The 16244-nt window shown below is 47.2% G+C and overlaps 1 protein-coding gene across 1 annotated transcript; it reads left to right on the plus strand.

Annotated features, from left to right (window-relative positions):
* Positions 1–348: 348 nt before the first annotated feature.
* LOC104083753 (unconventional myosin-VIIa-like) lies at positions 349–16192 on the plus strand (the record flags this gene model as incomplete). Its single annotated transcript, XM_009587362.1, has 9 exons — positions 349–480; positions 3531–3644; positions 4676–4828; positions 10368–10552; positions 12038–12159; positions 14035–14177; positions 14279–14392; positions 15238–15391; positions 16116–16192. Coding segments are annotated over exons 1-9 (1194 nt in total), but the record flags the coding sequence as incomplete, so codon positions are not given.
* Between the last annotated feature and the right edge of the window lie 52 nt (positions 16193–16244).

The following is a 16244-nucleotide window of genomic DNA, read 5'->3' on the forward strand; positions in this document are numbered from 1 at the left end:
CCGACCAAGTGTCACCCCTTACTGGAGAGACTGGAAGAACTTAAGTGAAGAGAAGCAAAGTTGTTCAGTTTGCTTTGAGAATCCTGCAGCACCGGTTCTATGGAGCAAGCGTGCTAGCTGGCCAGTGGAGGACCACAGCTGGTGCGTGGAGAAGACCTTCTCCTTTTTCTGCTATGAGAAGATCTTTACCAAGAGCTGTATTGTGAATCAGGTCAGAGGGTGCCCTGCAAGCAGCAGGCATGGTCACGCTGGAGGTGTAAAGCAAACCGGCGACAGTTGTCTAACATTCGTGGTGGAATAAATGTGGAAAGCAGAGAGAAGAACAAATACCACTGCAAGATTTTGGAAATGTTGAAAAGGAAGAAGGTCATTTTCGTGCAGCCATGTCCTGAGGTGGTGGAAGATCAGGAGAGAGACCAGGGCAAATGGACACTACTCCGCAACGTCAACCAGGCCCTGAAGCCCGCAACCATTTTAGCGGTAAGATAGGGGGTCCCAGACTCTGAGCATGGCTGGGAGCTTTCAGGCTGCTTTGAAATCGGTCTCGCCGTTTGATGGGATCCTCATACTGCTTGTGCCAGCTTCTCTCACCTTCCTCCTGAGTCTTTGTTCCCCCCCAAGCGCTGTAGCTGCCCTGTGGTGCAACCTCCTTGCTCATTACATTTGGAAGCTCCTCCTAAAGATCCTCTTCATGAATTGTGTTGATCTGTGTGTGCACCCATCGTGGTGTTCCCTCCTCTTGCGCCGCTGTTGGGTTGTCGCTGCCCATAGCTTGTGAGGTGCTGAGGGTCTGCCCCAGAGCGTTTGGAAGGACACTAGCACCCAGCGGCTGTGTTGAGGAGGAAGAGTTGGACCATGTTGATACTGTAAAGCGACTGGTGGTGTTCTCACTTCTCCACTACTCTGTCGTGTGTGTTAGAAAATAAACTGCATTAGTCCAGGCATGAGGCAGGTTATGCAACTTATAAGCCAGTCTGCCCAAGCTGGTAAATGCATGAATCACCCCAATTTGCCCTTAAATCCCCAATATATCTGCTGCTTTTTGGGCTGATCCAAAGGTGATTGCATCAGTGGAAGGAGTGTAACTGACTTCCATGGGTTTTATATCAAATTCATTAAAGTCAGGGAAGGAAATAGGTCAGCACTCTTCAGCGATGTTATTTTTTAACTCCCCCAGACCTTTCTGAGCTTACCAGCTTAGCCCATCCCATAAGACTTGCTTTTTTCACCAGTATTAGGAACTCCGCTTTAATGTGTTTAGAAAGAGCATTTTGAGGGGACGAGTGCTCTGTGCATTAGGCAGGCAAAGCACAGGAGTTGTCTTAGTGGTAGCACAGTATCAATTTACCTTGGGGAGAGCAGACTGCCTTTTTATCTCGGCTGTATGGTGACAGAACATATGAAGCAGGCTGCTTTTACAGCTATTCAAAATTAGAGATTTAAAAAAAACCAGCATCACAATTCTTGTTTTCTTGATCGAGAGCAATTTTTACGCAGCTGCTGAGCTGTCAGAAGGGCTTTCTGCTGAGCAGGGACTGAGCAACCTGGCTCTTCTCTTGCTGACACCTTGATCAAGTTACCCACCCTGTGCACGAATTTGCCCAGCTCTGCAGCCAGGATAACGGTGCTGAACACTCTGAAATGCTTTGAGAGCCTTGGATCAAAGGAGCTAAGAAATAAATATTAATATAAGTGGGTTTATAATGTATCTGTGCATGACTTACTGCATTCATTAGTTGTTTTTTTTCTTTTTAATTGAGTTATGGGATGTGAGGGTAAGGCAGTTAATGAGAAAAAGATCTGAATATTGTATTTTTTATGAGCTGGGGAAAGATACTTGTAACAGTGCTGTAGCACAACCCTCTGAGGAAAAGAAAACCCAAACTAAGGGAGGGATCCTGAGCTCCGTGTAAGCAGGATGACCTTGTTGATATCCGAGGTGAAGCCTAGCAAGCAGCTGCCAAGGGTAGAGTCTACCATAAAATGGCTGGGGCCTCCTCATGTGTAGTATTTCTCCATGTGTGGGTCCCTGGGTATAGCCTTACATCCCTGTGGCACTCACAGGTTAGTATCTCTCAGAAATCCTGATGAGCGATGACTTGGATGGTGAACGTTTCACCATGTTTTATATTGCTGGATGTCTCCAGTTCCCACTGCCCCGAGAGGAGCTGAAGGTTGTTCATCAGCCCATTGGGTCAAACCAAATCTATAAATAGTCTGTCCACAGAAGCGGTCGATAGTGGATGCTCAGGAAAGGGGTTATATCAGAGCACATGCAAAGTGATCCCTCCTATTTTTCACTTTGCCTTCTCCCAGCAGTTTTTCAGGACTTCAGAAAGTAGATATTGCATTTGCATTGTGCTTAGTAGGTACCAGTGGAGCTGGCCCCCGGGAATGTGACATTAGGTGGGGCTACAAGTTCACAAAATTAAACCCAGATGCATGAAAAAGTACATTTGCTTGCAAACATGCCTGACAGTAATTTAACTATGTGGCTCCCAATTTTAGCACCTCTTCACATCGACATTAGGGGTGGCAAATAATTCTGCCTTCTTTCCAAGAGTGTGGGTCCCGCCTGGGAGTTTAGTTTTGGGTCCTTTTTGGGTTGGCTTTTGTAGTGAGGAAAGCAGCTTCTTTAAAAGCCTTTTTGCATTCGAGTAATTTAATATCCACAGAGCTGATGAGCAGATAGTCCCAGCCCAGCAGGACTGACAAGAGGTCTATAGGATCACCAGTGACATGGAGCGAGTGGATAGGGGTCAACTGCTTGCTGTGTTTTCCAAAATGAAAACAAACAGGTCTCAAATGAAAGAGGTGACACATCTGAAACATGCAAAAGGACACAGCTTTCATGCTATTTGTAGCTGAACTCTTCGAGGGTATGGATGCTAAAACTTTGCACAGCTTCAGGAAGCAACTGGACATGCTCACGGTAGATAAAATCCACTGAGAAGTATTAAAGGCGAAGAGCCCACCTACAAATCTCTGTAGCTGGGAGACCTCCTGAAGAATTAGATATATATCTACCCCTTTGGTATGTTCTTAACCCTTCTTTAGTCATCCTCTTTTCACCAGTCTCCAAGGTAGGGGAATGTATATTTGATAGTGGTTATCTGCAAGGAAAAAATGTGCCACAAGCCTCCAGACAAAGCTTTCCAAAGCTCAAAACCATCTCCTAAGCGTGACTTTCTAGGCTTGTACATTGCACAGAGGGGAAACCTCTACCTGGGTGGGTTCTTCTGCCCGGCATCACTGCTCTGTAACTTGCTTGCTGGGTGCAGTCTGTGACCGACAACCACTCACGAGCTCATGAAACGGAGAGATCGTACAGTGGATGTATGCTGTGTGGAGCATGCTATCACCTTGCAGGGGGTTTCCTGAGCATCTGTGAAAAAGGGCTGGTTTGTGCTTTACAAAGAAGTAATTTGACTTGTACCAATCATTTGGGTCCAAAACATCAGCATGTTGTACCCCAGGGGATGCTGAACCTTCTGCAGCTCTGGGTGTAACTGTTCTCTCTTTGGTTCCAGGGGGATTATGTGTGGATGGACCTCAAAACCGGGCGAGAATTCGATGTTCCCATTGGAGCGGTGGTTAAACTGTGTGACTCTGGACAGATCCAGGTTGTGGATGATGAAGGCAATGTACGTACGAAAGGTTGTGATGACCCTTCTTCAGCTCTATGGGCCTGGCTAGGCCAGGGGTCATGGGGTCATGATGACTGACTTTGACACAGGCTTCTCATACGTCCTTGGGAATCAACCGTGCCATAGTTTTCTATTTGTAAGGACAAGATAATGTTGTGTCCCTACTTTTGTGGCGGTACTGGGAGTGAAAAGTTGAGGGGCTTTTTGAGTACAATGATAACAGGGGCCTCCAAAACACATTTAGATAGTGCTTTGAGCAAACCCACCTCGACCTGCTGTTCCTCTGCTGTTATCCAGCCCTTCCTGACCTCCTGCCAACACAGGATGTGCCCAAACACTGGTTCTCCTTCAATTTCCCACCCCTACTTCTGTGCAGTGGTGGCTCTTTTAGAGGAACATCTATATCACAAGCAGAGGGTGGCCAGAGGAGGTTCTCTGTCCTTTATAATTTTATTTTCCAGCCCGAGATAATTGTGAGTGCTGTCATTCCCTTCAAGGATGGCAGAAAGAGATTTGGTTCAGCAATCCAATTTGTAGTGGCTTTTGAAGCCCTCTAGAAGCGATCAGTCTAAAGGACAGTCTGCCAATAAAAGTGTGACTTTGCCACCCCTCTGCGTCCCTCCCTCCTCTTCTAAATTATCTTTTCTCTGCTCAACAGTATTTTGTGGCAGGGGGTTAACCAGTGATGTGAAAATGTAGTTGTGTGAAGGGAAGAACAAACCTGTTATTTGTTAAAAACACCCCTGATGTGCTGGATGTCCACACTGCCCTGGATGATGCTTCTGCCAGGCTTGTGTCTCGTGCCGCTTGCTGCTCCAGTAAACCAAAAGATATTTTCCTTCTTCTGCTAGGAATCTTTCAACTTAGTAATTGCCATGTACCAGGAATAGAAGCTGTGGCCTGTGTGCTAATGCTCTCCCGTGTATGTTCTTCCATCTGGTCCTTCTATCTGGGGTGGGCTGTTTCTGCCTCTCATCCCAGTGGTGTCTAATTTCATTTATCTTTCTCTGCCCTCGCTCTTTTCCCAGGAGCACTGGATTTCCCCGCAGAATGCCAGCCACATCAAACCCATGCATCCCACCTCCATCCATGGAGTGGAGGACATGATCCGCCTGGGGGACCTGAACGAGGCAGGAATCCTCAGGAACCTGCTGATCCGCTATCGGGAACACCTCATCTATGTGAGTGTCCTCCCCACCTCCACCCCTTGCTCTGCGCTGCACCCCCCCCGCTCTCCTTAGCTCTAGGGAACCCACGTGTGGGAAACCCTGACTGAACATCTCAAAGGCCACCTCCCCAGCAGGACAAGAGTCGGCATTCGAGTCTCCGTGCCGGTTTTATCAGTGTGCTATATGCTGTGTAGTCTGGTGCGCAGTCTTGGAGCAAAAGCGAGGAGCACGTGTGTTTGTTTGCCACTAGCTAATGTATTCAAACAGCCTATGCAAATATGGGAAATTTGGTATTGCTCTCAAATCCTACAGTTTTCAGATACTCAGGTAAGTGCCTGCTGTGCCTTTGAAGGCCTTTCCAAAGCCACCTGGGAATCTAATTTTTAAAAGGCTCTAGAGACTACTAGATTTTCGGGCCAGAGGGAATTGCAGTACAGTCTGACTTCCCAGATAGCATAAGCTAGCAGACCATATCCAGGATTTTATCTGTCAAGTCTCCTTGTTCTGCTTGATGTCCGGTGCCTTTTGAAAGGATGGTTTTGACTCAGAGCTGGGCAGTGATGGAGAGCACACCACTGTTACATAGGCTGTTCATATGGTTGACAGCCCCCTGTCCCCAACTCTGGAAGATATCCATCTCTTCTTTCAGAGATGGATTTCAATCCTAGAGGAAGGGGATATGGCTGCTGAAAAGGCACTCCTAATTCCCCAAAGCTTGGAGGAGAATAGAGATCCCCAAATTCATCTCTCACCAAGGCACCTTATTTGTTGTGCATGATGTCTAGGTCCCCTGTATTGTCAGTTTAGAGAAAAAGGCATGACCAGAAAATGATTCACACATTAGATGAACTGAGTTACTCCCCGGAGCTCCCTTCAGGGAGCCACAGCCATTTATAATGATAAACTAGCAAAAGTTAGCAGGCCAAATTAATACTTGAGGTGGTGTCTCCATGTGCACTAAGCACCCACAGCAGTCACCAGAGATACCAATGGAGCCAACAGAGCCAAGACTGCCTTTCAGCCATGCAAACATAGGTGCCTGCTGATGAGGGGATTGCTTTAGAGCTGGCTGGGGCTTGGGTATCACGGAAGAGTTTATGTTGAAAGGAAAGTTCAGGTTGGAGGTCTACAGTCCAACCTCCTCCAGCTCAGAGCATGTCCATCTTCAAGGTTAGATGTAGTACTCACGTGGATAACTAAATTCAAGCAACCTGAATGCCACCCGAGAAGTACAGATAACCAATAATTTGTAGCTGATTGGCTCATTCAGGGAACATGTATTTATCCATTGAGCATTGCCCCTTTTTCTCCTGTTTGTGGGCACCCTGCGCTGGTACCAAGTGGATTCCTGCAGCTCTCTCTTGGTATCTGGGAAATCTCTTGGGATCATGTTGGGTATTTTTTCAGTGGTGTCCATGTGTCTCTCCTGGGGTCTCTATGTCATCAGGCAAGCGCCTGTTGCCTCACTAAGTGAACAGAGGTCCTCAGATAAGATTTCATGTGTGCAATATCAGATTGCCTGTGAATACACTCAGCTCCTTCACGAAATCTCTGCCTCTGAGCTCCCTCACCAAGCTATTCACAGGCATCCAGGGAGATTATGAACACAAATGAGCACCGGGCAGAAGTTCTTTGGCAGCGTCATACTAATAAGGGCTAATGCAAAGGGCAGCTGCTAACCTGGAGGTAAGCGTGGGCTGAAGTGACTCAATAACAATGTGGTTTCTCTGCGAGTTCTTCAGGTCTGACGGTGACAGAGCCATGTCCTACAAAGGTGCTGCATAAGGGGTGGCCACATCCCACAAAAGGATTTGCATCACAGCGGTTCCAGGTTACTGTGCCTTGATTGCTCCACACCACTAATGGCTTTGGAGTGCCAACCCACGATGCTGGGCACAATGCAGCAATTAGTGTAATCTCAAAATTAGAGTGACACTCTCAAAATGACATAGAGTGCATAGCCTGACAGAGAGGCACGTAAACCACCCCTGTCTACACGTGTGTTGTTGGAGGCTCAGGAACCCAACTTTAGATCTCATCTTTTAAGAGTGATGGCACTAGGAGGAGTAGATTTGTGTCAAATGTCGTAAATATTGATGGCAGTTTTGCAAAGCCAAGGTACGGTATGGATGCCATGTAGGTAGGGATACCCAGTCCCCTGAGGTGTTTTTTCTGGGGTATAGTTTGCTCTATCTTAAAGATGGTGAAGCTCAGTGTGACTTTACCTTCACTGTTTGGAAGGATTTCTGAGCCTGCTGAGTAGAGGATGACTTTTCCAATGAGTCTTCAGTCTCTCTTGTTTCCTCATCCCCTTAGCTTTGAGGAGGGTGTAATTCTGCTCTAATAAAATATAATTTTCCTTTTTCTCCTCCCTCACATTTTACTCGTAAGACAAACTGCGGCGGGAGGGTAAGTATGACTCTTGGCGCTGTCATTTGCAATCGCTGTCATGCCTTCCACTGGATCACTTGTTTCTGTTCACCATTGTGGCATTCTCGTTTACTTTGCACCACCATTGCTGCTGCTTCACAAATGCACTGAAAGCATCATCCTCTCTGCTGCAGAGCTTGGCCCTCATGGTGAAGTTGTGACACCTTCCCAGAGCTGGAAAGTCCCCAGTCTGTGAATGTGGTTAAAGCTGTAAATGCTTCTCAGTAATGACCTCCACTTGAAGGAAAGAAACTTCCGCAGCAAAATGAGAAAAGCTTCCACAAGGGCTTGTTGCCCATGGTTCGGCTTGCATGCACTAAGAGAAACTATGCTGAATAGCAAGAGCATCTGGTGGGGAGTTTGGACTCGTGAGTAAGGTTAAATCTCTTTACCTGGAGACAAAAGCATTGCCTGCTGCTGCTCTCTAAGGGTTGCGAAAAGGCAGTAATGTTTGGTAGAGCTTTAACCCTATAAAAATCCAGATGAAGTCAGCCGTGGTGTTCTGGGTAGCAAGGGAAGCAGGTTCAGAAAGGATTTCTTTGGGGCTAATTAAAATGTAGGTCATGCAGGCAGTAATGAATTTGCACTGAGATGTGGTTCCTGTGGTCAGCTACGGCAGAGCCCCTGCCTATTGGTAAAGCTTTATTTCCCAAGACAGGAGGGCTTTGCCTTCACCCAGCAATAGAAACCAGAGAGAGAATATTTTCTTGGAGGTGCCCTTTGGACCCTCATCAGCAAAGTGGACAACATTTTGCATGCCGTCAACTGTGAGAACTGGGCAAATTGTGAGTATTTATCAACTGGGAATGACCTACAAAAACAAGCAATAGTCCAAGAGTTCATGCTGACAGTGTGTTTTGTGGATCACAAGGGAAGGGTCAGTGAGAGCATCCAGAAAGCATTCAAATGGTTAACTCCTTCAAAAGTCTCACTGGCTGCGTTTGGGGCAGGGCAGACCAGCGGGGTTGAAACACAGGGATTTCAGACCTCTGCGGAGGGTCAGTTTTTTCGAAAAGAGGCTAAAGGAAGATTGGAAATGTCCCTAAAATTAACTTGGCAATAAATTATGAAGAGGAAAACAGTCTTCCAAGTATCTCAGCCGGGACTGGAAGAAGACTTGGGGTTCACTGGGGATCCTGGTGACATAAGATGATCTTAGAGGTCTTTTCGAACCTTAATGATTCTATGATTCTATGATAATACCACTCAGAAATTGAGCTCTTAGTGCTTCTCTGAGCACTAAGCTTACCTGCTCTGTCCCTGTGGAAGGCTGTTCTGGGAATTCTCTGCTCCCCTATTTCAGGGCTTTCTTCTTCTGACATCCAGTCTACATGATTTCACAGCCAATTTCTACCCTTTGGATTTGTGACAATTTTTTTCTTGAGCTTAAAGAGCTTTTTGCCTTCACTGGCACATAACCCCCTATTACAGGGAAGACTATTGTATCCTTTCTCAGTTACCGCTGTAAATTCAAACAGAAAGTTGCTCTCTGGTGTTGGCCATGAGGCTAGAAAGTGGTGAGTCCCTAAGGGCTTTCAGCGTCCCTGCTGTAGGACACAATTGCCATCTACTGGCTGCCTTTCAGCAAGCCTGAGCTGGTGGGAAGAGTTGCGGAGATGGTGGCAAACAAATTATCATCTCACTGCACTCAAGCCCTTTCCATGATGATTGAGGGAAACTGGGCTCGATGGGACAAACTCGACATGGGGCTGCCAGCTTGTGTCTCCAGGTCTCCCTTTCCACTCCTCTCCCCAGCAGCGGTAGTTAATTTGCTGCCTTCAGAAACGAGGAATAGCTCAGATTTGTTTTATTCATCAGCCAGTTTGCAATATGCACAAGAAGAGGAGCAGCCAGCAGAGCACAGAGAGATTTTCTTCTCGGTTCACTTGCATCCTTGCCTGTGCCACTTTGCTGCTTTGTGCCAAAAGCTTACTGTTGGTTTTAGGCCACACAGCTGAAAACCCAGAAGGATTATTTTTATGTTGAAATTACTTTTTTTTTTTTCCCCCCTGAAAAGAATATATGCAGCAGTGGGGGCACTTTCACAGCTGGTCCCACCAGGAAAGAAAGGTGAGATTAATCTTGTAACTTTAGTTTCCAGAAGTTCACTTAGAGAAGGTGACTCGGCTCCTTTGAAGTCATGGAGTGAAACGAGCCTTTATCTCATGCTCTTTGGTTAGCCCAAGATGAAACCCTGTTGACTCGCTTGCTCTACACGCTAACTTTTAGGCAGCTGAAGTTGGGGAAGGAGATCCTTATTGTCAGCCTTGAGCTTGGGATGTGGCCAAACCTCCTAACCGCAGAGCTGCATCTGAGCGAGATGACAAAGGTCATGAGTCCTTTGCTGAGATACTTGAGAGAAATGGCTTCTGGAAGGGCAGAAATGAAAGAGCAAAGATGAAAGACACCACAAAGTGTTTTGCTGCCCAAGGCCCAGGAGAGCTTTGCTCGTTTGAGTGCCACAGAGAGCATGGGATGGACAAAAGGCCATTTCCAAAAATTACTCAGAAATAGCTGGGAAGGGATATGTCAGTACTTTGTGGGCCATATCCATGTGCACAGGACGAGTTTAAATTGCAGCATGGAGAGGTTTGGTTAGGCAGAGGTGGTAGAGAAGAACGTATTGCAGAGGGAGACTTAGCAGCTCTGTTGTGGATTTTTAAAAATAGGTTAGACAGACATCTGTCAGGAATAGTTTGGATCCAGCTGGTCCTGCTTTGAGATAGGGCAATGGTCTCCAGGTCCCTTTCACCTCTAGTTTCTCATAATTTGTGCAATGCAATAAATATATATGGATATGTGCTGGCTCTGGCGATATTTTTGCAAATATGAGCTTGACTTGAAACTCTGAATTAGCTGAGGAGCATCCAAAATATGAATTAAGGCTTGAATCCATGTTGTGCATGAGCAAGGCTGAGTACGAACTGATTTAGACAGTTCGGGACTTTTGTTCCAATTTTGCTCCAGGCTCCACCCTGCAAGCATTTTCGACTTGAACATCATTTTTCATCCAGCTTTTGAAAAACCTTGATTTTTCTGGCCTCCACACTCCATCCAAACTGCCAAAGCCTCTCAGCTACATCTCACTGTCCCCATAAACCTTCATGTGCTTCTTCTCCAGACATACACTGGTTCAATACTGGTGGCAGTAAACCCCTACCAGCTCCTACCCATCTACTCACCTGAGCAGATACGCCTGTACACCAACAAAAAGATTGGCGAGATGCCACCACACATCTTTGCAATTGCTGACAACTGCTACTTCAACATGCAGCGCAACAACAAGGACCAGTGTTGTATCATAAGGTGAGTTGGTGAATTTCCAAATGGCCCATATCCTGAAAGCGGATGCTGAGCACCTGCAACGTGGGTGATAGGGAACAGCTTATCAAATAGAATCAGAAATTTGAATGACCTGTTAGATCTTCCATCCACATATTCCCAGTGCAGAGGTGGTCTCTGTTTGCAGTCACTGTTCCTAGTAAAGACGCTTTATCGATCCTTTGGTACTTATCCTACTACCCAATAAATCTCACATTCAACTTTAACCTCCCCTTTTAAGTTTAAATCCAATACTCCTACAGACATCAAAGATGCAAAAATCTATACATTCTGCAGGGACAAGCTTGATCACTGGACCTGTGGTTGTTCACACTGCTGAACTGGTGTCTCCCTGCATGGCTCTGCTCTGGACTGGTCAACCTTGGGCTCCAAGAAATGCCCGGTCACGGTTGTGGTCATAGTTCACTCCAGTGTCTATCCCAAATGGTGGTATGAACCAGATTTGGTTCCCTCAGCCCTCCAACGCTATCCTATCGAGTTTTGAACCCTCAAACAGTCCTGCATGCTTTCAGGGCATCACCTCCCTCCAAGGCATGCCTACCCTAAGTTTCATTGCACAAACACATTTCTCTGGAGCACCCCATGCACAGTATTTCAGATACGTGGAACTAAAAAGACCATGTGGTAATGATGACCTTGCAGGGCTAAAAAAGCATCATATGGAGCCCAGAGGAGAGTCAAGACCAGGTGTGATGCAGTGTGCCAGTGGCCAGCCAACCCTGAGAAGTGAGGCAAGTCGGCCGTGGGGCCAGGGCTGGTTACTGAACACCAGGAAGGTCCATTTCAATCATTTCTACTGGCTACCCCATGCATCAGACAGACTCACACCAAGGGATTTCTGCCCAGCCCTTCCTCTCGTGCCATTGCAACAGAAGTTATCTTTCAGTGGAGAGAAAAGTTTTGGGGAGTAACTCTTGCTTCCTGCCCCATGATCTTCTCCTCTCCTACCTGCCCCGTGGTAGGACGTGCCTAGGGGACCTATGAAAGTGCCTGCCACTAAAAGGCAGCATTTCACAGTCTGCCTTCTAGTGCATTTTGGCAGCTCAAGACTGATGATGAAGATGCCCCATGGGACCAGCTAGCCCCTGGACCACAGGCTCATGGTTTGGTGATGATACCTGGAAAAGCACTGTCTGAAAGTGCTTCCTGACCTTCTTAGTGCTGATTGAATGATGGTATTTGCTGGAGACACCCAAACCCAAGTAACAGTTTGGGCCAAATGGACTGGAAAACAAATCTGGATCTTGGCTGGAAGCTGTCTGGTACTGTGTCCTACCATTTCTCCTACAACCAGTCCTTGAGATGCTGGAAATCCATCCTTAGTGGCCTCGTCCTGCTTGCTCTAGCAGAATAGGCACAAAGACATCAGTCCCTTTGGAGACAGAGAGAGGGACATCAGCAGGCATGCAGCAGGGCTTTCACTGACCTCGATTCCTGTTGTTTTTGCAGTGGTGAATCCGGAGCCGGGAAGACAGAAAGCACAAAACTGATTCTGCAGTTCCTGGCAGCCATCAGTGGTCAGCACTCCTGGATTGAGCAGCAGGTCCTGGAGGCAAATCCCATTTTGGAAGGTGAGACCTCAGATGATGGAAGCATTTTTTTGCTGGCAAAAAAATTCAGATTTAGCAACCACAAAATATGTAAGTCACTTTGTTGTATTTTGAGTTTCAAAAAGTGACAAATTTTAAAAAAAAAATCAAAAGCAATGATGTAAACGTTTGTTAAACAGCATATTTGGTTTCTTTCCATTTGAATTTATTTTTCACAAGACAAATATTCTCTGATTTGGGCTCTCAAATTTTCCATTAATATTTTTGACAACTATTGTTGAAAGCGAAACATTTCAGTTGACCTGAAATATTTTTCAGGTTTTTTATTCACTTAAAATTGAAAAATGTGGTTTTTCCACTTAAATCATGACTTTCTTTTTTTTTAGAATTTCAAAACAGAAACCTGAATTTTACTTAATTCTCTGTGTAGTCTGGGATTTAAAAAATGCTGATCACCAAATACATAAAGCTCTTTTGAAAAATCTCACCACCTCTTCCAGTGCTGGAATTATAACTGTATGCAGAGCACCAATATTCTGTAAATGCTGCATATTCCACTAACTATTTTTTTGTTTTGTTTTATTTGACTATAATTGCAAAAAACGTATTCCTATTCTTTGCTGGTTCAGCAAAACATGAGATTAATTTGACCAGAGATTCACAGACTAAACACCTTGTGCTGGCAATACACAATAGTAAACCCCACGTTTTCCTTCCAAGACCAGTGAACGGCAGCAGAATGCAGAAAAAGAAATAAAAGTAGTTCAAGAAAGAACCAGATAACGAGAATCGGCTCGTGGCCTTAATAGGTACATTGGCAAGCTGTTACTGTGGTCAGCCCCACTGTTTTAATTGGATGTCTATAAATTAAATAGGTGATCCGACCCTCTGGCCCCAATATGATGCCAGATGATCCTTTCCCACTTATGCAGAAAAATAGCATTTTCCTTAAAGAATAACATTATTTTTACCTCTCCTGCTACTCACAGAGAGCAGTGCTTTTCTTGGTAAATAGCCCCCTAGAAATCAATGGAAATGTGAATATCCTAACTGCTTTCCGTGAATAATGTTAGCGGAGCAGACAAGAAAGTCACTGGCTGAGCTTTCCTTCTCTGTTCTCCGCTGGAGCTTCCTTCAGCCGTGGCATGAAGATGCGACGAGGCTCTCGGGGCACCGCAGGGCTGCCTGACCACTGGCATTGTAAAGCATCACGGTGCATGGCATGCACACAAGATGTTTTTGAACATGCACTTCATCGCTGCTAGGATTGAGGGGAAGAGAGGCTCTGTGTTTCAAATGCATCTCCGTCACCTGCCAGAACCCTGGAGGCAGGACATGCTGGCCAGGGCGCTCGTGCCAGCGGTCTACACCCACACAGAGGATGGACGTGGGTACCTTTCTCTGCACACAATCTGTTTGCAGGGAGAAGTCTCCCGCCAGAGGTTGGCTTAGTCCCTCTGTATTTCCCTAAAGGATGAGCTCTTTACTTACCCTCTCAGTCACCAAATCACTCACCACCAGCTCTGTCACTTCCCGCACAGCGTCACCTCGCACACTGCAGCATCCTCCTGCCAGCCTTGCTCAACCCTCTTGTATTTCATCGGCTGCTGCCAAAATCCTGCTGTCCTAGCCCTTCTTCCTGGAGAAGGTCACCCCGTTCCCGTGCCTCCTTCTCTGTGCTCCTCTCCGTATTCCCAAGGACAGTCATCTACGGTATATCCTGTCTCCCCACGCTGAGATGAAATTGAGCCAGCCAAACTTAAGGGAAAGGTTTGGGGGCTGCTTTTTACCCTCTCAGCCTTGCTCTTTTGATTACGTTTTTTTGCCCATGAGACCAGTTCCATGATCCTCCCTTGCATCAGGTCCTCTGTAACCCACTGCAATTCTTCCCCACAGCTTTCGGGAACGCCAAGACCATCCGTAATGACAACTCCAGCCGATTTGGGAAGTACATCGACATCCATTTCAACAAAAGGGGAGCCATCGAGGGGGCGAAGATTGAGCAGTACCTGCTGGAGAAGTCCCGGGTCTGCAGGCAGGTAAGGCGATGTACCTGCAAGGCGTGGGAGTGGGCACTCGGTCAGTCGACCTTTGCGGTGCCGTTCTCCTCGCAGAGCTGACGCTTGCTTTTCTGCCGCAGGCCCAGGACGAGAGGAATTACCACGTGTTTTACTGCATGCTGAGAGGAATGACGATGGAGCAGAAGAAGAAGCTGGGTCTTGGGAAAGCCACGGACTACAACTACCTTGCGATGGTGAGAGCGCAGCGAAGCAGAGGTTTGGTGGGGTGATGTGGTGAGAGCTTGTTAGCAAGGGAGAAAGAAGAAAGAGGTGCTTCCTCCACAGCCAAGAGCTGCTTTGCTGGTTATGACCTTCCCGAGTCTTAGCCACAGGGTTTGTGGGACTTCTTTGTCCCACCACTGCAACCCTCACAGTCTTAGCGCAAACCCTTAACCTGCATAGACCAGGTTATTTCCACTCTTCCTGTGGAGCAGGACACAAGCTTGGATGGTTTTGGTGTTTGGTGCCCAGGTCACTTGTTTGGAAATAACCAGGGTGTTAGATATGACCCGATGCTCTTGCAGCAGCGATGGACAGGGAGGAGCGCATGGCTGGATGGCGCATTATGGTGCTGAGCTGTCTCTGCTCCACGTGTCTGACCGAGCCAGCAACCTCCAGCCCCGCTCCCTATACCCCAGTGTCACAATCCAGAGGAGCTGGTAGAAGCAGGCGTAATTAAGGCTGGCCCATCGTCAGCAAGGCTGGGACCCAGCTTTCTCGCTGGATCGGTGGGACCCTCCAGCACATTTCCTTCTTGCTCTTTATCTCCATCTCCGGGAGCTTTTTCTGCTCTGCTGATTGCAGCCAGACACAGGGTAGCTGGGGACAGCAGGGTACGTGCAGGTCACAAGGCTGAGCACCAAATCATAGTATACACCAAAGCGCAGAGCCAGATCCTCAGGTTCAACATCATCTTTTGCTTATTCATCCCTTAAACAAAATGTCTACTGATTTAGGGCGAAGCCCTGGATGGCTTAGGGTTACACCCAGATGCTCTCTGCTTTACCCCATGCATTGTGCGACCTCTTCGCCTCCCCAGGGTAACTGCACAACCTGCGATGGCAGAGATGATAGCAAGGAGTACGCCAACATCCGCTCTGCAATGAAGGTCCTTATGTTCACCGACACGGAGAACTGGGAGATCTCCAAGCTGCTGGCTGCCATCCTGCACATGGGGAACCTGCAGTATGAAGGTAAAAGGACAAAATACAGGGACGTGGTCCAGCACACTTCTACTCTTCATTCTGCACGGTGAGAGGGAGCCAAGCTTAGGGGCGGAGGGCTGTATCCAGACCACCTGCCGTGGTGCCATGCCAGGGACTCAGGTGCTTATTGTGGCATGTAAGGACAAGAAGGGAGGAATAAGTCCACCTGCCCACCCTGCAGGGCTGCCAGGCTCCAGTATGCTCGGTGACATCCACCTTTTTTGCCCACTCTGCAGGGCTGCCAGACTCCAGTATGCTCGGTGACATCCACCTTTTCTGAATGGAGGGAGGTCGAATATGGCCCGAGGCCATTCAGTAGACTCAGATTTGGCAAGGAGAGACTAACAGACTGTTTGGGAAGAGGATGTGTGATTGGGTATGCCTTTGTAAAGGTACCAAACCTCCCTGCTATCAGAAATGACTCAGTGATTTAAAAAGCCTCTTTGGAAGACAGAAGCCTAAAGCACTGACATGCTAGAAACGTTTTTAGCTCATCAGTCATTTAGGGTGGCTGGCAGAGCAGAGTACAGGTCCTTTGCAGCCAGCAGCAGGTCTCCAGCAGCTGCATGAACTTTTCTCTCCCTTCTGATGGCCAGATTTTGCCCGGCCATCACACGGAGGCAGTGGAGAAAGACCCTTTCCCTCACCCCATCTACCTTCTACAGAGCCACATCCCTTGCTGATGGTTTTCCCTCTGCCTTTCTTCCCCCAGCTCGGACCTATGACAACCTGGACGCCTGCGAGGTTGTTCAGTCGGCATCACTAATCACTGCGGCATCGTTGCTGGAGGTCAGTGGTGCTGCCGTCCCCTTTCTGAATTAGAATCATAGAATCATAGAAT

The sequence above is a fragment of the Fulmarus glacialis genome, unplaced genomic scaffold (assembly GCF_000690835.1).
Source record: "Fulmarus glacialis isolate BGI_N327 unplaced genomic scaffold, ASM69083v1 scaffold3561, whole genome shotgun sequence".
NCBI classification, from domain to species: Eukaryota; Metazoa; Chordata; class Aves; order Procellariiformes; family Procellariidae; genus Fulmarus; species Fulmarus glacialis.